The 24,103-nt window shown below is 37.2% G+C and overlaps 1 protein-coding gene across 2 annotated transcripts in view; it reads left to right on the top strand.

The window, feature by feature from the left end:
- The window catches only part of LOC134350432 (lutropin-choriogonadotropic hormone receptor-like), a 114,769-nt gene extending 91,041 nt beyond the window's left edge, over nt 1-23,728 (top strand). For both annotated transcript variants that reach the window (XM_063055620.1, XM_063055621.1), the window contains 4 exons: nt 1,307-1,375; nt 10,825-10,899; nt 14,238-14,426; nt 20,813-23,728. In XM_063055620.1, the coding sequence (XP_062911690.1) occupies nt 1,307-1,375; nt 10,825-10,899; nt 14,238-14,426; nt 20,813-22,085 (1,606 nt within the window). In that variant the 3' untranslated portion in view covers nt 22,086-23,728. The remainder of the gene's footprint in view (nt 1-1,306; nt 1,376-10,824; nt 10,900-14,237; nt 14,427-20,812) is intronic.
- The last annotated feature ends 375 nt before the right edge of the window (nt 23,729-24,103 follow it).

The following is a 24,103-nucleotide window of genomic DNA, read 5'->3' on the forward strand; positions in this document are numbered from 1 at the left end:
GAATATCCCCATTAATCCGATTCTCCTCATTTCCTTGTAGTCTATTCTATCGTATGCATCCATTCTTCTGCCAATCACCTATATTGGAGATCATTTACAGTAGCCTGTTAATCTACCCACAACTCTTTTAGGATGTAAGACGAAATCAGAGAATGTGTGGGAAAGCCTTGCAACCACACGGAGAAATGTGCAAACTCCAGGCAGACAGCACACCAGGTCAGGATTAAACATAAGACCATAAGACATAGGAGCAGAATTAGGCCATCTGGCCCATCGAGTCTGCTCCACCATTCAATCATGGCTGATCCTTTTTCCTTTTCCTCCTCAGCTCCAGTTCCCAGCCTTCTCCCCGTAACCTTTGATGTCATATCCAATCAAGAACCTATCAATCTCTGCCTTAAATACACCCAATGATCTGGCCTCCACAGCTGCATGCAGCAACAAATTCCATAAATTCACTACCCTTTGGCTAAAGAAATTTCTCCGCATCTCTGTATTGAAAGGGCACCCCTCTATCTTGAAGCTGTGCCCTCGTGTCCTTTTATTCCCACTCGCTGCCTCCTACCAATCAGCCAATTCTCTCACCATCTTAGTAACTTTCCTATAATACCATGGGCTCTTAACTTGGTAAGCAACTTCATGTGTGGCACTTTGTCAAAGGCCTTCTGAAAGTACAAATATACAACATCTACTGCATCCCCTTTATCTATCCCACTTGTAATCTCCTCATAGAATTCCAAAAGGTTCATCAGGCAGGATTTCCCCTGAAGGAAACTATTCTGTGACATGAGTGACAGGAGTTGTGGAAAAGCAGAACAAAATATTATGTTGCTGTACCACTTTACATGGAATATTACAATTTCAGTGTGATGCTGTTGACATTCTTGAAACTCTCCCGGACTCATGATCGATAAAACTGTTGTCCACCTAAGAACCTTTAGTAAAATGTCTTCATTGCCAAAAGTTCCTCTGGAAAACAATTGAAGAATCTATGCAGCATGGCAGAAAATTTAGAAACGAATGAAAAGTTGATTTAAAATGAGCATAGAAAACAAAATATTAACTAGCTTATAATAGTTTCAACTTGTTGATGAAGTTTTACAATTATCTTACAATTCTCATTGTATCCATTCACTGGATTTCGAAATAACATGAACCAGTCGATAAGACAACTGTTATGTGATGTTGTTATACTGTCAATGTTGCCTTGTATAATCTAAACAAACACACCCTGACTTTATAGGTTTTCACTTCATTTTGAATTTAATTAATAAAGTAATTTATTCTAATAATGTTGCCTTTTCAGGAAGCTGTATAAAAATGGATTTGAAGATGTGCGGAGTCATGCATTCAATGCAACAAAACTGGATAAGTTGTACGATTATTTACTACATCATTATACAATGTTGATCTGATCTATGCCATGTATGGAATAGTTTAAAATACTGGTTTAAATAAGTAAAATCAAAAACAGTAATACTTTTAGTTTGTTGCACACATTTAGCATTTCATTTTGGCGTCTTTGAAGGACAATACAGAAAAACAGAGCCTTAATCCATGGAACTTGTAAACCACAAGATAACTCCAAGGTTCTTAATCATAGATAACTAAAATGAAAAAAGCAAGTGTTATACATTAAATTCCATTACAAAATTACTCATTTTCTGAATTCTAACTGTAACCATTCTTATTTTGAATTTAAGAAAAACATTGATGCCATGATCAGAGAAAGTACTAGTGTTAAGTTACAAAAAACTTTTTCACACAGAGACTGGTGAATCTGTGGAATTCTCTGCCACAGGAAACTGTTGAGGCCAGTTCATTGGCTATATTTAAGAGGGAGTTAGATATGGCCCTTGTGGCTACGGGGGTCAGGGGTTATGGAGGGAAGGCTGGGGCGGGGTTCTGAGTTGGATGATCAGCCATGATCATAATAAATGGCGGTGCAGGCTCGAAGGGCCGAATGGCCTACTCCTGCACCTATTTTCTATGTTTCTAAATTTATCATTTGAAAAGGTACAGGGGAAAAAAAACTAGTGTCTTGCTATCTCTTTTTTATGCACACATTCTTTCTCTCACTCTCCTTTTTCTCCCTCTGTCCCTCTGAATATACCTCTTGCCCATCCTCTGGGTCACCCCCCCCCCCGTCTTTCTTCCCGGACCTCCTGTCCCATGATCCTCTCGTATCCCCTTTTGCCTATCACCTGTCCAGCTCTCGGCTCTATCCCTCCCCCTCCTGTCTTCTCCTATCATTTTGCATCTCCCCCTCCCCCTCCAGCTTTCAAATCCCTTACTCACTCTTCCTTCAGTTAGTCCTGACGAAGGGTCTCGGCCTGAAACGTCGACTGCGCCTCTTCCTATAGATGCTGCTTGGCCTGCTGCGTTCACCAGCAACTTTGATGTGTGTTGCTTGAATTTCCAGCATCTGCAGAATTCCTGTTGTCTTGCTATCAATAAGTTTTTGCAAAAGGTTATAATAGCTTGTGAAAAACAAGTATCACATCTTATGAACTTTCCAAAATAGAACTAGCCTCGGCTAATATTATTATCTGGTGAATGTTACAGAATTAGAGACTACACCAGGTGAAGATTTTGTTCGTGCAAAATCTTTGAAGATCTTATTTATAAAAGGGTTTTCAATTTTGTCACACTTATCAAACAGGAAATCTCACTGTACTATTAAAAATGCATTTTCTATTTTTGCTTGTACAAAAAAAATCTCCAGTAATGGAGGTCAGTACTCGAGAAAAGGTGGTCTTAATCAAATGTAAACATTGAGGAAATCTGCAGATGCTGGAACTTCAAGCAACACACACAAAATGCTGGTGGAACGCAGCAGGCCAGGCAGCATCAATGAACGAAGGGTTGGAAAGATGATAAAGAAAGTACTGTCCAGTCTATTCACCAGTGTTAGGAGATTTGTGCAGTCGAACTCAACACTTTTTTTTTAGCAAAATCAACTGGTATTCGATCTGGTTCAGCAACATGAATATTGAAACACATAACCTCATGGATCTTTTAGGTTATTTTATAAGTGAATGCAGTCATTTCAACATTTGAAAGTTAAAGGAAGTTCCCTCTCCTTGGAGTCTCAAAAGACCTTCCTGTAAGCAATCATCATCCTTTCCTGAAAAGCAACATCAAAGGCACTCTGAATTAATTAGTCCAGATCCTTTCTTTTTGATAACCATCCAGTAGAAAATCCAGTTAAATTTTTTCTTCAAATGACTTATTAACCAGGTATCTAAAATCAACTAACACAGTTTGGAAAATAAATCCCAGTCTTAACTGTCAATGCTGTTTTACATTGTCAAGTGATAATGCTCTAGAAGGGATTTAATCTAAAAATCAAGTGTTAAATGTGATTGTGAACATTGCATACAAGATGCTCTTGCAGGGATTGCAGCAGTACTGTGCCTATGATGTACTGATGCCTGGAGGCTGCATCAGTACATCATAGGCACAGTACTGCCTTCCACATTTGAGATCCAGGTTCAACTCCTGGAGTGATTCCAATGTTCTCCTGACATCAGAGGAAGGGGAAAAATGGAATTTATTATGAAGGAAGTGGTATCAGGGCACTTGGAAAGACTGGACAGAGATGATATGGACTATTAACATTTTTCAGTTTGTAGCTAATGGAATGGATAAAGTGAATCAATGATGGATGCAATTAAACTTGCAGATATACTTTTAAAATCCCAAGAGATTTAAAAATTCATGCATATGATATTGGAGGTTAAAATACTCAAATAAGCAGGTCACTCTCAGGGTGGGAGATTGTGGCTGGTGGGCTGCCATGGAGATCAGTACCGAACTCCCAGCAGTTCAGAAAAAAGAAGAATCACTTTGATGAGGGGATCGGGTATCACATGTCTTAAGTTTCCTGATACAGTAATATAAAGCTAGGTGACAGTTTGGAAGTGAGAATGATACAGCGAGGTTTTAAGGGGCCCCAGGAGGGCTACGTAACTAGGCAAGGAAATGGCAGATGGAAAACAATCTAGGAAAAAGTGTTCGGAGAAGTAGAGTATTTTTAAAAGGTGGGAAATTGGAAGTTGCTGATGTTCAGAGTGATGTGTGTGAATTCACACATGTATCACTGAAATATAATAGACAGATTCAGAAAGCAGTTAAGAAAGCAAGCACTAATGTTAACATATATTTCAATATGGTTTGAGTACACAAGTAAAGATACTTTTCTCCAATAATACAGAGTATCGATGAGACCTGAATCTGGAATATTGTATGCAACTCTAACCTCTCTACTGGAGAAAGATTTTCAGTACAGGAATGCAACAGGATTGATGCTGGGGTGGAGAGTTCGTCATGTATCCCATCAACTCTCCCTGAACTCCAGTCTTCATTGGTTGAAGACCATGAAACTAAACCCACCTTCATAATGTAACTTTTGCCTGTTTATGCACACATTCAGCATCATCAGCTGAAACCCAAAAGGGTGTGTTTTTTTTAAAATCACAAACAAGAGAAATCTACAGATGCTGGAAATCTGAGCAACACACACAAAATGCTGGATGAATTCAGCAGGCCAGGCAGCATCTATGGAAAAACATACAGTCGACATTTCGGGCCGAAACCCTTCAGCAGGACCTTGGCTGGAAACGTCGACTGTACTTTTTTCCATAGCTGCTGCGTGGCCTGCTAAGTTCCTCCAGCATTTTGGGTGCATTTTTATGCTTTGTGTTTTACTGTATCTATCCCCAGAAGCCTTACAACAAACTGGTCAAGGAGCCCATGCAATATTATTCAACATGTTAAAACTTCTTGAAGTATTTTTATGCCAACTTATTTTGCTACCAATAAACTTGGAGTGTGGATTCTTGAATTACACAGTAGGCAGGTTTTATTCTGATAATCGACACATTGCATCATGACCTATCTTTAAACAGGCATTGGCCCAAAAACATTCACATGGGAAAATTAAAAATAGCAAAATTATAATTAATATTGAAATAAGGGATTTAATTTGTATTCAAAGACAAAATCTGTACTTGTGAAATGTGATATTACTTTAGACTTAAAATCAGTGCAAGGTCTGGTTCACTCATGTCCTTTCTGGAAGGAAATCTGATGCTCTCACATGGCCTGGCCTGTTAGTGACTCTGGACACACAGAAACATGGTTGATTCTTGGGTGTCATCTGAAATGACTTACCAAGCCATTGTTCATGGGTAAATTATGGATTTGTCAATAATATTTGTTATTCAACTTGGGGAAGGCATTGTTGAATGTATATGAAAGTTGTGAACATTAGGTTTAGTTTCAGTGATAATCAGGGAGAGAGATGGTGCTGTGCCTATCAAACAAAGTTTGTCACCAAGTGAAGAAAATAGCTTCTGTCTCCCAGTATCTGGCTGAGAAAGCCTGTGCACAATCACCGAAAAAATGCTGGGTGAGCCTGCTGAAAATTTAGAGTCCATATCCGGTAGATATGGTTTACAGGCATGGTTGGCCTGAAAACATTACCTGAGGATAATGAAGATGTTCTTCTAAAGTGAGGTCAGGAACACTGTTGAAGGAGGATGCAAAGTCCAGACATAATTGTATTTAGCTGACTCAGGAATGCTTGATTATTAAGAACAGGAAGTGCTCTGTTCCCATAAATAATTGTTGTCAAATAAAGATAAAGTATGTTGGAAATGATCAGCAAGGGCCATTCCTTTCCCTGCCTGCAGAATGTATCCAAATTTTACTCCTTTTATATCCAGTATATTTGATTTCCCGAGGATTATGTATGAGTTATATATTTTGCTTAGGACCTAATGTCAGAATAAGAAAAACACTTTATAAAACATATTTCCACATTTCATAACAAATGTATTTATTTACTTTCTTGAACATTTATTATTGTCTTAATCATGTTGATTTTTTTTATTGATAGCCAAATTATTCCATCAGTTTGATCCTGTGAATATAAAGAGATTGCTGTCTCAGATTACGCTCCTGTGCTCCTATCTTTAAATCTCCCTGGTCTTCTTCAAACAAATAGGTTTTGGTGATTTAATTTAACTTTAAAATTTTTAAAGTTTATGGAGAGACAAATTACTCTTTTTTTTGGAAGAGAATATATTAGAGGAGACTTCTGGTCTTATCAGATGGGATGCCTTTAAGGCGTATATTAGAGGACAAATTACTTCTTATACTACAATTATTAAGAAAAAAGCTAATAAAGAGAGAAGTGATTTAGCTAATCAGTTGAAACAATTAGACCAAGAGTATGCCTTGGGTCCAGAACCTGCCTTACATAAAAGACGTGTTGAAACTAAAACTAAATATGATCTCCTTTTAACCTATCCAATTGAAACCCAACTCCTAAAAGATAAACACAAATACGAGGAATGCTGCAGATGCTGGAAATTCAAGCTACACACATCAAAGTTGCTGCCTGGCCTGCTGCGTTCACCAGCAACTTTGATGTGTGTTGTTTCCTAAAAGATAAAAGTCAATTTTATATTCATGGAGATAAAACAGGTAAATTATTGGCTGATCAAATTAAAACCTTTATAGCTAAATAGCAGATTAAAGAAATATGCAAAACTAATGGTGATAGGACAACTGATTATTTGGAAATAAATGATACTTTTAGAGAATTTTATTCTAAATTCTATAGTTTTGAATCTTCTAAGGATAACACTGCAATGAACAATTTCTTAGACCAACTAAACATTCCTACAATTTCTGCCGACAACAGAAAGTTGTTGGAACAACCTATTTCTTTTGAGAAAATTGTTGAGGCAGTGTGCTCATTACATTTGAGGAAAACTCCGGGTCCAGATGGATTTTCTGGAGAGTTTTATAAGATCTTTTCCTCACTGCTTATACCTCATTTATGTTCAGTTTTTTCGGATTCATTCAAGTTGGGCAGACTCCCTCAATCTTTTTATGAGGCTTCCATTTTGCTTATCCTTAAAAAGAATAAGGATCCAACTGAATGCTCTTCTTATAGACCCATTTCTTTACTTAATGTTGATACTAAGATCCTATCTAAAGTTTTGGCCCATGGGATTGAAAATATTTTACCATCTGTCATTTCCGATAACCAAACTGGATTTATCAAAAATCTATACCTTACTTTAATATTCGCCGGTTATTAAATGTTATTTATTCTCCTTCTAACATGATATCAGAATATGTGGTATCCCTAGATGCTGAGATATCTTTCAACAGAGTTGAATAGAATTTATTTAAAACTTTAGAAAAATTTAGTTTTGGACCCGTTCTCATTCAATGGATTAAATTACTTCATTTAGCTCCTTCCACTAATTCTCATAATTCCAAACCATTTAACCTTCAACGTGGCACTAGACATGGCTGTCCGTTGAGCCCTTTGCTTTTCGATCTGGCCTTAGAACCTTTAGCCATTGCCTTTCGAGAAACTAATGATATCACCGGTATTTTAAGGAGAGACACTATTCACAAAGTCTTGCTGTATGCTGATGATCTGCTGCTATTTATTTCTAACGCTGAGATTTCGTTACCCCATGTGCTTTCTTTACTCTCCTGTTTTATCCAGTTCTCAGGTTATAAATTAAACCTACGTAAAAATGAACTTTTCCCTTTGAATAATTTGATACCAACAAATTCTAACCTTCCTTTTAAAATTGTAAGAAACCAATTTACCTACATAGGTGTAACAATTACTAAAAACGATAAGCGTCTATTTAAAAAAAGTTCTCTTACCTTTATTGAATCATGTAAAAAGGATACTATCAAATTGGTCGCCTCTTTCGTTATCGCTGATTGGCCGAATTAACTCCATTAAAATGAATATATTACCTAAATTTTTATATCTTTTTCAGGCATTGCCTGTTTTTATTCCTAAATCTTTCTTTGATTCTCTTGACTGTATTATACCTTCTTATATATGGAAGAATAAGCGTACTAGATTAAATAAAATTCATCTTCAGAAAGATAAAAAGAATAGAGGATTAGCCTTACCAAACTTTAGATTTTATTATTGGGCAGTTAATATAAGAAATCTTACATTTCGGTTATATTACATTAATCGTGAGCATTGCCCGATGTGGGTTTTTTTAGAAGCTAACTCTGTCATTAAATTTTCTATTATTTCTCTTCATGGATCCTCACTTCCTTTAACTCTGAGTAAGCTAACTGATAATCTGGTAGTTAAACACACTATGAGAATTTGGATACAATTCCAAAAATACTTTGGCTTATTGAGATTTTCTCTTTCAAGTCCCATTTTTTCTAATTTTTTTAAAACCCTCTATGATTGATATGGCTTTTAAAGAATGGGATAGATTAGGTATCAAATGCTTTCAGGGCTCGTTTGTAGAGGGAAGTCTCTTTTCGTTTGAACAACTGTCAACTAAATATAGTTTACCCAAAACTCATTTTTTTGATACCTACAAATAAGAGATTTTTTACGGTCTCAAATAGGTACATTTCCTAAAAGTCCTGACAAGAATTTACAAACCCCATTTCCAGAAAAGTTGGGATATCTTCCAAAATGCAATAAAAACAAAAATCTATGATATGTTAATTCACATGAACCTTTATTTAACTGACAAAAGTACAAAGAAAAGATTTTCAATAGTTTTATTGACCAACTTAATTGTATTTTGTAAATATACACAAATTTGGAATTTGATGGCTGCAACACACTCAACAAAAGTTGGGACAGAGTTAAAATGAGATTGAAAAGTGCACAGAAAAGTCATGCTACTGTGACAATTATAGCCACCTGGGCTCGGGAGTACTTCGGAAAACCATTGTCACTCAACACAGGTTAGTCCTGACGAAGGGTCTCGGCCTGAAACGTCGACTGCGCCTCTTCCTATAGATGCTGCCTGGCCTGCTGCGTTCACCAGCAACTTTGATGTGTGTTGCTTGAATTTCCAGCATCTGCAGAATTCCTGTTGTTTGCGTCACTCAACACAGTCCGTTGCTGCATCCAGAAATGCAACTTGAAACTGTATTACGCAAGGAGGAAGCCATACATCAACTCTATGCAGAAACACCGGCGAATTCTCTGGGCCCGAGCTCATCTCAGATGGACCAAAAGACTGTGGAACCGTGTGCTGTGGTCAGATGAGTCCACATTTCAGCTAGTTTTCGGAAAAAACGGGCGTTGAGTTCTCTGTGCCAATGATGAAAACGACCATCCAGATTGCTATCAACGAATGGTGCAAAAGCCAGCATCTGTGATGGTATGGGGGTGCATCAGTGTCCACTGCATGGGTGAGTTGCATGTATGTGAAGGTACCATTGACTCTGAGGCGTATATTAGGATTTTAGAGAGACACATGTTGCCATCAAGGCGACGTCTCTTCCCGGGACGTCCATGCTTATTTCAGCAGGACAATGCCAGACCACATTCTGCACAGACTACAACAGCGTGGCTTTGTAGACACAGAGTGCGTGTGCTTGACTGGCCTGCTGCCAGTCCAGATCTATCTCCTATTGAAAATGTATGGCACATCAAGAAGAGGAGAATCAGACAACGGAGACCACGGACTGTTGAGCAGCTGAAGTCTTATATCAAGCAAGAATAGACAAAATTTCTAATTGCAAATCTACTACAATTAGTATCCTCAGTTCCAAAACGATTAAAAAGTGTTATTAAAAGGAAAGGTGATGTAACACAATGGTAAACATGCCTCTGTCCCAACTTTTGTTGAGTGTGTTGCAGCCATCAAATTCTAAATTTGTGTATGTTTACAAAATACAATTAAGTTGGTCAGTAAAACTATTGAAAATCTTTTCTTTGTACTTTTGTTAGTTAAATAAAGGTTCACATGAATTAACATATCAAAGATTTTTGTATTTATTGCATTTTGGAAAATATCCCAACTTTTCTAGAAATGGGGTTTGTATTAGATGTAATTTTTAATTTGAAACCTTTTTATAATGGATCTATATCTAATATTTATAATTTGCTGTTGGGAATGAGAAGTGTTCCTTTAGATAAAATTAAAAATCTTTGGGAACAAGATTTACAGACTTCATTTTCTGAGGAAACTTGGAATCAAATTTTTAAATTGGTTAACACTTCATCATTATGTGCCCACCACTCTCTCCTACAATTTAAAGTGGTCCAGAGGGCCCATATGATCAAGGATAAGTTGTCTCATTTTTATTTAGATAATATCTCTGTATTGTGATAAATGTAATAATGGAGAAGCTTCACTCATTAATATGTTTTGGATATGCCTGAGTCTTGGAAAATATTGGAAAGAAGTATTTCAAACTTTCTCGATACTTTTCAAAGTAAACTTTAAGCCTAATCCTTTGACTGCTTTATTTGGTATTGTTGGAGGAAAGGATATTATTTTGGAGCCATCTGAATTGCACATTTTGGCTTTTATTTCTGTTATGGCCAGAAGGACAGTCTTGCTTAAATGGAAAGATGCAGCCCCTCCTATTCACGCTCAATGGTTACGTGATGTGATGTCATGTTTAAATTTAGAGAAGATTCGATGTTCAGTCTCTGAATCTAGCCAAGACTTTCAAACATTGTGGGGACCTTTTCTGAATTATTTCCAAAACCTTTGATTTGCTATTAAAGCACAGGTGATGACTAATAATTTTTTTCCTTCTTTTCTTTACTAATTAGCTTCGGTCTTGGTAGTGGGTTAGTTTTTTTATATAATAAAATTACTAAATTTTAATGTTATGAATTCATTAATCTGTATGAATATAGGGTAAGGAGTCTTTATATGCGATTAGTATAATGCATTGATATATATATATTTTTATTGTACTCTATATTCTTATATGTAAATTAATAATAAAAGTATTGGAAAATTAAAAAAATAAAAATCATGTTATTTTTTTCCCCAGAGAACTTAACGATAATAAAAATCTAAGAATAATACACAATGATGCTTTCAAGGGAGCTATTGGACCAGATGTATTGTAAGTTATAGCAAGTTTTCATTACATATGGAATACACACATTAAACAACAGATTTAACTATATTAATCATATTTTTAATTATTGTTTGCAAAGTAAATTACATTAAAATTGCTAATTAACATTTTTTGAACTGCAGAAATCCCTAATTTTAACACTGTACATCTTTATTTTATTTTCTATTGTCTCTTTTGCCCCTGCTTCATTTTCCTAATCTTGATTGAGATTCAGCATCCAGGGATTAAACTTGTATGTATGTGCATTTTGCCAGCAAAGTCCTTTGCATAGATAATTTTTATCTCCAAGTTCAACATGTGTGCATTGCAACAGAGAGCTCAGAAATTTGCTGAAGGCCAGATGTAGACATAACTGAACTTTTGCTCTATGACTGGACTCATCAATGGCAGAATTTCATGTCTTAGCCCTTCAGTTTAAATCAGGGATGTCTGGCATGTTCATCATGACTTAATTCAATTGTATGGTGTTGCCAGATTTGATTGAAAGGAGGATATGTTTTATTTTCCCTTATTTTACTTTATAGTAACATAGAAACATAGAAAACCTACAGCACAATACAGGCCCTTCGGCCTGCAAAGCTGTGCCGAATGTGTCCTGAGCTGAGAAATTACCTAGGGTTACCCATAGCCCTCTATTTTTCTGAGCTCCATATACCTGTCCAGGAGTCTCTTAAAAGACCCAATTGTATCCGCCTCCACCACTGTCGCCAGCAGCCCATTCCACGCACTCATCTCTCTCTGCGTAAAAAACTTACCCCTGATATCTCCTCTGTACCTACTTCCAAGCACCTTAAAACTGTGCCCTCTCGTGCTAGCCATTTCAGCCCTGGGAAAAAGCCTCTGACTATCCACACGATCAATGCCTCTCATCATCTTATACACCTCTATCAGGTCACCTCTCATCCTCCGTTGCTCCGAAGAAAAGAGGCCGAGTTCACTCAACCTATTCTCATAAGGCATGCTCCCCAATCCAGGCAACATCCTTGTAAATCTCCTGTGCACCCTTTCTATGGTTTACACATCCTTTCTATAGTGAGGCGACCAGAACTGAGCACAGTACTCCAAGTGGATTTATACTGTTAATTATTTTCTCAGGGTTTAAGTTATATATTCCTGGTTATTTTGATTATATAATTCTATTTGTCAGAGAAATTTAAAAATATTTTAAAGGCTTTTGACACAACCTGCAAGTAGCCTTTATTCACATAATGGCCACACAATCTAGGCATGCAGCTCTATCAGGACTGCAAGAACCAGGTGTGAGTGGCAGACCTGAGTAAGTATGTTCTGACCCAATGAGATTCCACGTTTAATTATATACTTAAAAATGTTTCATATAACATTTAAATAAACCTAATAAAAACTATCTGCGTCCATCAATGTAATATAGTGGGAAATAGTTAACATCATCCCCAATTTAATGAAGGTGGTATGGTTTCCTGCTTAATAAATTAATTCTAATGCCTTAAAATAGTAAACTTGTTATGATGGTAATTCAGTCAATGAGGCATCGGTGTTAGCTCACAATTATCTGACACCCGCCAAAGGAGTTAGCCTCCACCATCACATTCAATGGCTATATAAACTTACTATCAGATGGATATCAGCTCTGGTTTCCGCACAGTCATGATTTGATATACTTACTGTGGCTGCTGTCTTGTAACTATCTGTACTGTTTGTGCAATGCTGTTTTTTAATCCCAAGTGTGAGTGTAATTAAGTTGTTTTGTGCTAGAGGTGTCATTGTTCACAATAATTTGTATTATATTCATTGGCCTGTTTATTACCTGGAGATTGTTTGGAACAGAAATTAGAACAGGGAAGAGAACACAGAGCATGGGATGTGACCTTGAAATTAGAATATTCTAAATACAAATATATCCAGAAAGTAATCTTCCAACAAAATCACTGTAAACTGAAACTCTCTCCTGAGTCATTAAATTGAAAGTTTTAACATGGAGCTGAGGGATGCTGTTAAGTATGACTTTCAGGGACCAAATCCAAAAATCCTGAATTGAGTCCTAACCCACTTTAAGCAAATAAAAAAATCTATTACTATTACCTATCTAATGTAATAATAACTAAGAGACATGAAGGGCAGAAGGACTCTTGCACTTAATGCTAGTGGTTCCAAGTACAGTTACATTAATCAGGAAAGGCATGCAGAATAATTTTTGACTCAGCTGGTAGAATTTGGATCCTTCCAGAAATCTTCCTATCAAAGCATCATACTATATAGATAAAACCAAGAAACAGGCCTTTGCTTCCTTGCAGCTTCAGCTTAGTTGACTAGTAGCTGTTGTGTACAAGATTATGCTCACGTTGGGGGAGAAGTTTGTCTTTGTCTGACAGGACTAAACAAATATTGAAGTATCAGCTGCCAGTTATACTCACATAGAGTATGTTCGCTTCCCTTTTGTAACCAAGTGTTTAGGCCTAAAAATAGAGAATGATTGATATTCTTTTGCTTTTGCTAAGCATCTTGGGCTGGTTTACTATGCAGTTAAAATAGAATTACATTGTTCTCAATTTGCTATGTTGCAAATTTTAGTATTTGAAATCTCTTGGGTATATAAAGTCATAGCACACACCATTGTTCTCATCTATGAAATAACTCATTGGAGCTTTTCTGGATATGTGCATTTAGAAATCCGGGTAAATAGACATACTCGATTTCTGAAAGGAAAAGAAAAGCAAAAGATAAAAAGTAAATATTGGCAAGGTTACACCAAATTAGTTTTTAAAGCCTTTCATTATTAACTGGAGTGAAATGAACATTGAAACTCTTCTGGGAAAAATAATCTGGAGTACCACACTAATGAATTTTAATAATTTGCAGATGTAGAGAAGAATAATGAGTTCTATTTTCTGGATATGTTTGTACTTAGAATATTCTAACTTAAGGTCACATCCCATGCTCTGTGTTCCCTTTCCTGTTCTAAATGCTATTCCAAACAATCTCTGGGCAGTAAACAAGCCAATGACTCTAATAAAAACTATGGTGAATAATGACATGTATGGCACACAACATTGCAATTATACTGCACATTGGAGATAAAAATGAAGGGAGTATTGCACAAGTAGAAAGTCACAAGGAAGTTCTAGGGTAAGTATACCCAAGCATTTAGCTCCTGGCTGTTTAGAAACCATAGCTGTCGTAGAGGAGAAATAAGGGGTAAACTTACAAAAGTCCCATGTTATTAAATGAGAACAAAAATGTTGCCAGGAAATGCAGGAGACCAAGACAGCAAATATTAGATTTTTTTTCGTGATCGGGCCCAGATAAATGAAAGTGAAGCATCTGAACTATTTTTGTTGCTACAGAGATGTTTCTTCAACTGCACTTGAGTACCTTCCATCTAACGGGTTGGAGTTTATTCAAAAACTTACTGCGCGCTTTACGTACTCACTGAAAAGATTCCCAGCTCTGGAAAAGTTTGTCAATTTGATGGAAGCAAATTTGACATATCCCAGCCATTGCTGTGCATTCAAAAACTGGGAGAAATCAAACGGGTAAGTTTTTGTGTCTATCTATTACCTACCCCTCATCAATCCCTCACCAATGTGTCTCTTATGATAATAAAAAAACTAACCATCTTTCAGAGAAAACGCTTATCAAATAAAACGTATCATATCAGGAGTGCCATGGGTGACATCATAGGTCTATTCCATACTTAGTTTTTACAAACTCAGGTATTCATCCGGTTTAAATAATTTTTCTTTGCCCTTCAAACCTTTCTCTTTTTAGTTGTTTTTTTCTTCATAAGTGACTAATTGTATAGTGCCATACATTGTAGAATTATTTAAGATAGGAGTACTGTAAATCCAACTGAGTCTTTAGAAAGTACCTGTTCCATCAGCCATGCATCTTATTCTCCATCCTTAAAATTAAAATTACCTTTGTTCAAGAAATTCTTGCAAAATAACTTAAAGGGCTTTGGAAAGTCCAAGTACACCAAATACAGTGCCTTTCTTCTATCCAGCATATCTGTTTTCTCTTCAAAGGAATATACTCTGACATGTCATGTGGTGTTGTTTTGAATTATGTGCTGGTTGCTTTTCAAAGTAATTAAATATATAGTAACTTTAACTACAATTAATAAAATGCAAGCCTTTGGTAGTGTAAACAACTAACTTGGATCTAATTACCTAGGTATATTAACTAGAGTTTTCTGGCATTCAAGGGAGAGGCATTTAAATTATCTGTATCCTCCTAAATGATCTAATCAAGGAAATACAAGTTGTCCTGTGGGTGTGGTTTGTAGTTAACTTAGAATCCTGTGATTTTACTGGATCAAATTGGAGAGAAGAGTTTTGGAGATTTTTCTTTTAATCTGTTGCGAGTTCCCACCTACAATCTTAAAATATGAGTACCTGCTTTGAGTAGTCCAGAGTAGTAAAGAGTAATTAAACAAAGATGATATTTGTTTTAGCTCTTCCTATTTTATTGTGTTGCATAAAGAAGTTCTGTTGTGAAGCCTAAACAAATAATCCTTGATAAACCTCCAGGTACTTGGAGATTTTAGGTGCTAAACAACTGACTCATATGTTCTGATGAAATCAAATTCAATCCGAATTGATAGCCTCAGCCAGTGAAGAAGCAGAGCTTCAGAATTAATCTCTAAGAAGAAAGACTGACTAAAATTTACGTTGTAAGTCATTCTCCAAAAAGAGTCCATGTGTGAAGATGGGAGGAATTTGGATGAATTTGGCTGTGCCATCACTGCATGCCATCACTAAAGTTTCTTGCAGGTGGATTGATTCAATAATATGGTCAGGAACAGAAACATAATCTGTTAAAAACCTGATATCTACTAGTGAGGAAGTGATAGGGGGAAAGAAAATCATTCTGAACATAGTTGATTGTTACTTTCCCTTCAGACAGAATTCCATACCCATATTTTTATACAACTTTTCGAAGTCATGTGAAGTTCCAACAAGAAAAGTAACTACAGATTATGACTTCATTACCAGCCAAGAACAAAATAAAATATAGTAAGTATTGTTCTAAACATATTTAATTGGATCATTCTGACCTCCAGTGATATTCTTTGTAGGCACACAAACATAATACAAGCATGACATCCTTTCTTATTTTTGTTAATTTTCCATTTTTTTGCTTCATACTGCAGCTGCATGCCCTCTGTCTAGCAGTATGCTTCAGAAATGGTGCCACTGCTATCCCTGCATTTTTTTCTTTCACAGTGCATTTCAGGCAGAATTTACCTTCGCCTTCCAGTCACCTTCAACTTCATAAATTTCTTTTTGCATGTTAATCAAAAGGTTGCCTAGATTAATATCAAGAATGCCAGATGACACTCTTTTTAAATATGCAAATTGTATAATCTGCTTTCAGAAGTGAAGAACTCCATGTGTAGCAGACTAATTTAGAGGATGGCAAAAGGTGGTAGGATAAATAAGATGTGAGTGCCCATTACCAAGGCACCAACTATGGAAAGCACACTTGCCAGTTCCAAGTGTGTGGACAACAAAATGGATACCAGTATGACTCTTTGTAGACCCAAAAACATAATACTTTGCATGAAATCCTTTCTTAGTTTTGTTAATTTTCTCTCTACTTGCTTTATACTGAAGCTGCACAGTAGTTAGCACAATGTTTTACAATACCAGAGACCCAAGTTCAGTTCCCATTGCTGCCTGTAAGGAGTTTGTACATTCTCCCTGTGGCTGCATAAGTTTCCTCTGGATACTCCGATCTCGCCCACCATCAAAAGATACACTGATTGGTAGGTTCTGTTGTGTCAGTCCATTGCCGCCTCTTGTGCCAAGATGAGGACACCCTCAGGTGGAAGAGCAAAACTTTATTTTCTGTCTGGGTACCCTCCAACCTGACAGCATGAATATCGGCTTCTCCTTCTGGTGAACAAATCCTGCCCCCCCCCTTCCTCTATTCCCCACTCTGACCTTTTAGTTCTTCTCACCTGCCTATTATTTCCACCTGGGTCCCCTCCTCCTTCCCTTTCTCCTATGGTCCACTCTCCTCTCCTATCAGATTCTTTCTTCTCCAGCCCTTGACTTTCCCACCCACCTATCACCTTCCAGCTAGCCTCTTTCTCCTCCCCCCACCTTTTGATTCTGGCATCTTCCCCTTCCTTCTCAGTCCAGAAGAAGGGACTCAGCCCAAAATATCGACCATCTATTCCTCTGCATAGATTCTGCCTGACCTGCTGAGCTCCTCCAACATTTTGTGTGTGTTGGCCTGGTTGCTGGGTTAATTGGTCTTTGTAATTTGTCCCATGATTAGGCTAGGATTAAATCAGGGAACTGCGAGGTGGTGTGGCTTGAAGGGCCAAAAGGGCCTATTCCACACTGCATGTCAGTAAATCAATAGATTAAAAAAAAAGTAACATCTGCCCCAAATCTAGGTGCAACAATAGAACCTCAGGTTCTGTCTTTCACCCTTAGTTTACTGCCATTATATCTGATTAACATACACAATGTATGTTTCTGGGTGCCACACTAGTCCCATAATCATCCACCTACAGCTTACAGAGTTGGCTGAGGACCCCTGGAAAAGCAATGGCCAGCCTTACTTTGAAGGTACTCTTTATATTTGGACCCTTTATGTCCATAGCTCCAAGATGGCATCCGTGGGTGTAAAGCATTTTGGGGTGACACCTGGTTTGAATTTTTTTTTTTGCTAACTTTTACTTTCGCATGTAGACACTGATGTTAAGTGACAGATGGAAAGGGAAGATAATGAATCTTTGGCAAATTGGGATTTAGGTAACTTCTTGTACACTTGGATGCCTTCCAATGCAATCCAAACAGAAAGGAGCTGCTTGAGTTGTCTTCCTCTCCTTCTTCCTCTTTCACCACCTCAGACTCTGCTGTTATTCACAGTATAGCTATTGCCAGGTATGATCTGACATCAGTGAGTAACTGCAGTATGCATCAGACTACCATGATTTTGGGCATCCAGTCTGCAAAATACTGCAGGATGTCTATGGAGTGCCCCACATATTGGAAGCATCTTTTCAGTATAATCAGATTCTATCACATTTCACATTGATGAGGGCTTCAGCCACATGCGAGCTGAGGCAGGAATCAAGTTAGGTGAGTTCTATAAGTCAAAGAAAATTGTTATCTTGCTAACAATGTGGATATCTGATCCTGCAGTGAAATATGGCTTGAAAGTCTGAATTATCCATTCACGAGCCAGTCATCAGATGGTTATTCTGACAGCATTTAAATTGATGACTAGGGAATTGAATTTATGACACAGTTCACAGATGATATGTCCATGCTTCACAGTATTTGGCTGAAGAAATGGAATAGTGTAAAGTTCATCCTGGGTGTCTTAGTTAAAACACTCATTTGTGAGAAGCTTGTGTCCCTGTGACGTGAAATTATTTTGCATTGTCAGTTCATTTGTATTCATTTTTTACTGTTCATTCAAAGGATGAGCACTCGAGATTGAGCTACCATTTAATCACCCCTGAAAAGGTGTTAGCTGCTGCAATCCCTGAGGTGTATGTACATATACCCACAATGCTGCTCGGAGGCAGTTCCAGGTTTTGACCCAGCTATAGTGAAGTGCTACATTTCTAAGTCAGGATGCATTTGGCTCAGAGGGTGGCTTACTGGTGGTGGTGTTCCTATGCAATTGTCCTTATAATACGTAGAGTTTGTGGGTTTGGAAGGTGTTGTCCAATGAGCACAAATTGCTGCTACAATACAATCAGTGGTGGAGTGAGTGAATGGCTGTAGTTAGGGTGTCTATCAAGCAGGCTGCCATGTCCTGTATGATTTTGCATTTATTGACTGTTGTTGAAACTGCACTCATCCAGGCAAGCAGAGAGTATTTCATCAGCCTTGTAGATGATGGACAGGTGTTCCGATGTGAGTTATTCTCCACTGGACTCCTAGCCTCTGACTTGCTCTTTAAGCCACGTAGTGTATGTGGCTACTCCATTCAGTTTCCGGTCAATAGTAACCTCCCCCAGGATATTAATAATGGACAATTCAGCAATGGTATTACCATTGACTCTCAGGGTGATAGCTGGATTTTCTCTTGTTGGATATTGTCATTGCCTGGCACTTGTGTGATATGAATGTTACTTGCCACCTGTCAGCCTGGGTCCTGCTACATTTGAATGGACTGTTTTGTTACCTGAGGGGTCGTGAAAGGTGCTGAACATTGTACAATCATGAGTGACCATCGCTACTTCTGACCTTTGAATTGAAGCTGAAGATGGTTGGGACTAGGACTCTCTCCCGAGGAACTCCTACAGAGATGCCCTGTGGTTGTGATGATTGACCTCCAACCACTACCACCATCTTCCTTTGTATGAGGTGATTCCAATCAGTTGAGTGTTTTCCCTGATTCCCATTGACTCCAGTTTAGCCAGTGCTCCTTTATGCCAAACACAGCCTTGATGTCATGAGCTGTTACGCTCACTTCAACTTCAGCTCTTTTGTCCACATTTTGTTCCAAGGCCGTAAGAAGGTCTGAAGTCGAGTGGGATCCAAATTGAGTTCCTCTCAGCAAGTTATTGCTAAGCAAGTACCTAGAATAGCCAAGACTTCAGTACTAAATTCACACTTGAACAAACACCTCCCATAACAAAAACATGAGGGCTATAGATAAGGTGAATGTGCACAATCTTCTTCTCGAGGTAAGGAAATCAAGAACTTGAGGGCATAGGTTTAAAGTGAGAGGGGAGAGATTTAATAGGCACCTGATGGACAATGTTTTTAACCCAGGATGTGGACAGTTAATGGAATGAGCTACCAGAGGAAGTTATACTAACATTTAAAAAACACTCGGACAGGTACATGGATGGGAACAGTTTAGCGGGCCAAATGTTGGTAAATGGGACTAGCTTAGATGGAAACCTTAGTTGGCAAGGACATGTTGGGCTAAAGGGCCTGCTTCTGTGCTTTGTGACCCTATGGCACAATGGAGAACAGCAATGTCAGAATTTTGCAAAGGGACTATTTCTCTCTGTGGTTAGTCCAGCTTTAATGTCTCCCATCCACTACATAATGTACTGGTTGGGCACAGGAGTACATTCAGCCAGAGATTCATTCCACCGAGATGCAACACAGAACGTCATAGGAAGTCATTCCTGCCTGTGGCCATCAAACTTTACAACTCCTCCCTTGGAGGGTCAGACACCTTGAGCCAATAGGCTGGTACTGGACCCATTTCCTGACACAACTTACATATTACTATTTAACTATTTATGGTTTTATTACTATTTATTATTTATGGTGCAACTGTAACGAAAACCAATTTCCCCCGGGATCAATAAAGTATGACTACTACTACTACTACTACTACTACTAACGAAAAGAAGCATTAAAAAGGTCATTGCTTGAGCCTGGCATTTATAGTTTTACTGCTTTTAACGTTACTCTAATTTTTCCTAGATCTATTAAAAGGTTGAGAAGTGCAAAGAAACTTAAATATTAACTTTATGCAGCTGAATATCAAAACAGCTTTAGATTTCCAACATTACAGACACAGTAACAATGGCAGTATGTGATTAGATCATCTGTCATATTAGAATAATAATTACCTTTTAAAATGATAAGTTGAATAAAGCAAATATGGAATTAGAGAGATGAAGACTTGAAGAAATAAACAAGCAGCCAAAGAGGCAAAAGCATTTGCTCCGGTTTGTTATATTGAGGCCATCTTCACAAGAACATATAATTTATGGCCTTTTCTGTCCGTTCATTGCATGGTGAGCAAAATGTTGAGTCTTTCAATTAGAATATTGTGGATGGAGAAAGGTATGAAATTATTTGTTGTTCTGTAATTTAGTGACATGTTGATATGGAACTGCAAGATGTATTTGTTTTACTGTGTCTTTCCATTCTTTAAATAACATTTATTTAGTAATAAACTATCTCTTCTTATCTGCTTATAGTTTTGGGGGTGACTATTCTCATTCTAATCCACCATCACAGAAAATGGAACAATGGAACATACAGAATTTTTCTGCTGGCATGAAGAAATACTCTTCCTCACAGAACTATTCATATTTCCCCAACAATCTTGACAATGAATATGAACAGTTAGAAGAAATTTATGAAAATGGAGTATCATTTGATTATGGATTTTGCCATGCCAAGGTAGAGCTTGTCTGCACTCCAGAACCGGATGCCTTCAATCCCTGTGAAGATATAATGGGATACAATTTTCTAAGAGTTCTGATATGGTTCATTAACATTCTCGCCATTGTGGGTAACTTTGTTGTTTTTATTGTTTTGGTGGTTAGTCAGAATAAGCTTACAGTTCCGCGATTCCTTATGTGTAATCTTGCTTTTGCAGACCTCTGTATGGGTCTCTATTTGCTACTCATTGCATCTGTTGATCTGAGCACCAAGAGTCAGTATTACAACTACGCAATAGACTGGCAGACTGGTGCGGGGTGTGCCAGTGCTGGTTTCTTCACTGTCTTTGCAAGTGAGCTCTCTGTGTATACACTAATGGTGATCACTTTTGAAAGATGGCATACAATTACCCACGCCATGCAATTGGACAGAAAAATACGGTTGAGGCATGCAGTTATGCTTATGTTTGGAGGCTGGGTGTTCTCTCTAGTTGTAGCAATATTGCCACTTGTTGGTATCAGCAATTACATGAAAGTTAGCATCTGCTTGCCAATGGATATAGAAACTCCAGTTTCCCAGGGCTATGTTATATTCCTATTAGTACTGAATGTTATAGCCTTTATTATCATTTGTATATGCTATATCAAAATATATATAGCTGTGCAAAATCCTGATTTCGTTTCTAAAAGTAGTGACACAAAGATTGCCAAACGAATGGCAATACTAATCTTTACAGATTTTGTCTGTATGGCTCCTATATCATTTTTTGCTATTTCAGCAGCTTTTAAGTCTCCACTTATTACAGTTACCAATGCTAAAATTCTACTGGTATTGTTTTACCCATTGAACTCATGTGCTAATCCATTTCTCTATGCCATCTTTACAAAAGCATTCAGAAGGGATTTCTTCATTTTGCTGAGCAAGTTTGGCTATTGTGAAATAAAAGCTCAAGTTTATAAAACTGACAACTCAAATTCAAGGAGCGGCACTAAAGAAAGTTCAGGTGCAGTAATCAAGCTAGCAAAATTTAATGAACAAGATTTGCCAGCCACCACACCTGCTAAATATTGTTGCAAAGAATGTTAGTAACATTTAATATTTTACAGTCTCTGTCCTTCACCGCTGAAGGTGCTATCTCATGTGGGCTACATCCACAGATATTAGCAACAATCTGGTCCGTCTCCTTGGTGTCCATTTTATCAATGTGAGCCTTAGAAGTAAATATTGGTACACTAGTTAAGGGTTCCAGAACTGAAAATTGATGTAGCCAAGAGAGAAAGGAATCCTGGTTGATTTTTCAGTTCCTAACCCAGGAGAGCAATTTGCCAGATGGCAGAGTGAGTGAAGATTATCAACCAAATATAAAACATTCAAGTCTGAAATCACTACTAGATCCATTCCCAATTGGACATCAACATAATTTACAAAAATACACGCACATTTTAACTGAAAACTTAGAACAAAAATAAGGAAATATTTTTTCCTTAATATTATTTTAATGCATTTTACACTCAAGGGAGAAATGTTCACCCTTCATTGGTAAAGCAGTTTAGCAAGTAGACTGCCCTCTCCTGCAGGGTAAGGTGGAATGCCTAACTGAACCTCATTATCATCTCCTGATAGAACTATGTCTGTCACAGGAGTTGGGCAGTTACGTCCATGGTAAGTTACTGAGTGGGGTCTGTGGAGGGGTCAGTTATCAGTGCTACAAGGCTCTGGATATCAGTACAAATTTAAGTTGACACTTCCTTTCTAGGCACATGAGAAGCACTCTTGCTCTTTCTAATCCCTTGAACAAAAGATTTTACCTGCTCTTATAATGGCCTCATGATTCTGACTGTCCTGGCAATGACATATAACAAATGGGACATATTAAAAGGTACTGAAAGAAACAAAGGAGTGGGGAAAATGAAAAATACTAAAATTCCTGCAGTGTAAAACAGCTTTGCATTTCTATTGATGTGGTAGTTACTTTATAAAGATTTAATTAAATTTGTTTTTAGGAACACTAAAACTGCAAGAAGAGGTTTTTAATTGGCACAATTAAATGTTTTCAATGTTTTTCCAATACCAGAAGTAATAAAATAATTTTCTCCAGTAGATATATTAGTAAGGGAGTAAATGAGCCTTGTGCGGTAAGAGGTTGCAAATTCCTTGTTCAGCATGAGTTAAATGTAATTAATATAAATGGCAATACAATTGCAATGGTTACTTTCCTATCTATTTCTGTGAACACCAAAAAGGAAATTGGTATTAGCCTTAGATTGGTGGAAAGAAAGCAGGAAGAGGGTAATGAATTTGGATGAGACAATGTGTTCACAATGAAAGACAGTAGAGAATACTACTGTAGAATGTCTATATTCATTCCAACTTGAAATGTGTCAGAATAGATGAGAAATCCAAACCACACAGCATCTTAATTTTTGTACAACTTGCTTCAGTGTGGTTTGAAAAAAAACATCCTGTAGTGCTTAGCTGATCAGACAGCGTCAATGAGAAAACAGTTAATATTTTAGATTAGTGTCCCTTTATTAGAATAGGTTCTTCTCCATCCTCTGATATATCTTGCGTAACTTCGACTAGTGTACATAGATTTAATTGGATACCATAATTGGATCTTTTAATTACAAACATAAGTGCATCATTGACATTGTCACAATTTTAAAGTCATAGTTCTGTGAATATTAACCAAAAAACCTCAGAACTACAGTCATTATAACCACAGTAAAAGTTTTTGAAGGAACATTATTTTCCACCTTTGGATTGAGAAAGCTTCCAGTTTTAATGGATGTTGTATATTAAGAAGTTAGAAGACCTGATCATATTAGATTTAATATAGTTTTACTCTTAACTACACTCTTTAACATAATATGGGAATTGGTGCTCTAAAGGGAAGTCCATGGAATCCTTTTGGTTAAACATATACACACCACCAAATTCTGGAATTTTAAAGAGGTATAATTTACTTGCAGTGGGAATGAAGAGGCAGGAATTTGAATTGGATTCAATGACTGATTAATTAACCAAAATAATATTTATATATTAATTCTGACTTTGCTGTTGAAGATAGGTGAACTTGCTATTCCAAGAACAGCTAAAAATCA

This window comes from Mobula hypostoma, chromosome 8 (genome assembly GCF_963921235.1).
Source record: "Mobula hypostoma chromosome 8, sMobHyp1.1, whole genome shotgun sequence".
NCBI classification, from domain to species: Eukaryota; Metazoa; Chordata; class Chondrichthyes; order Myliobatiformes; family Myliobatidae; genus Mobula; species Mobula hypostoma.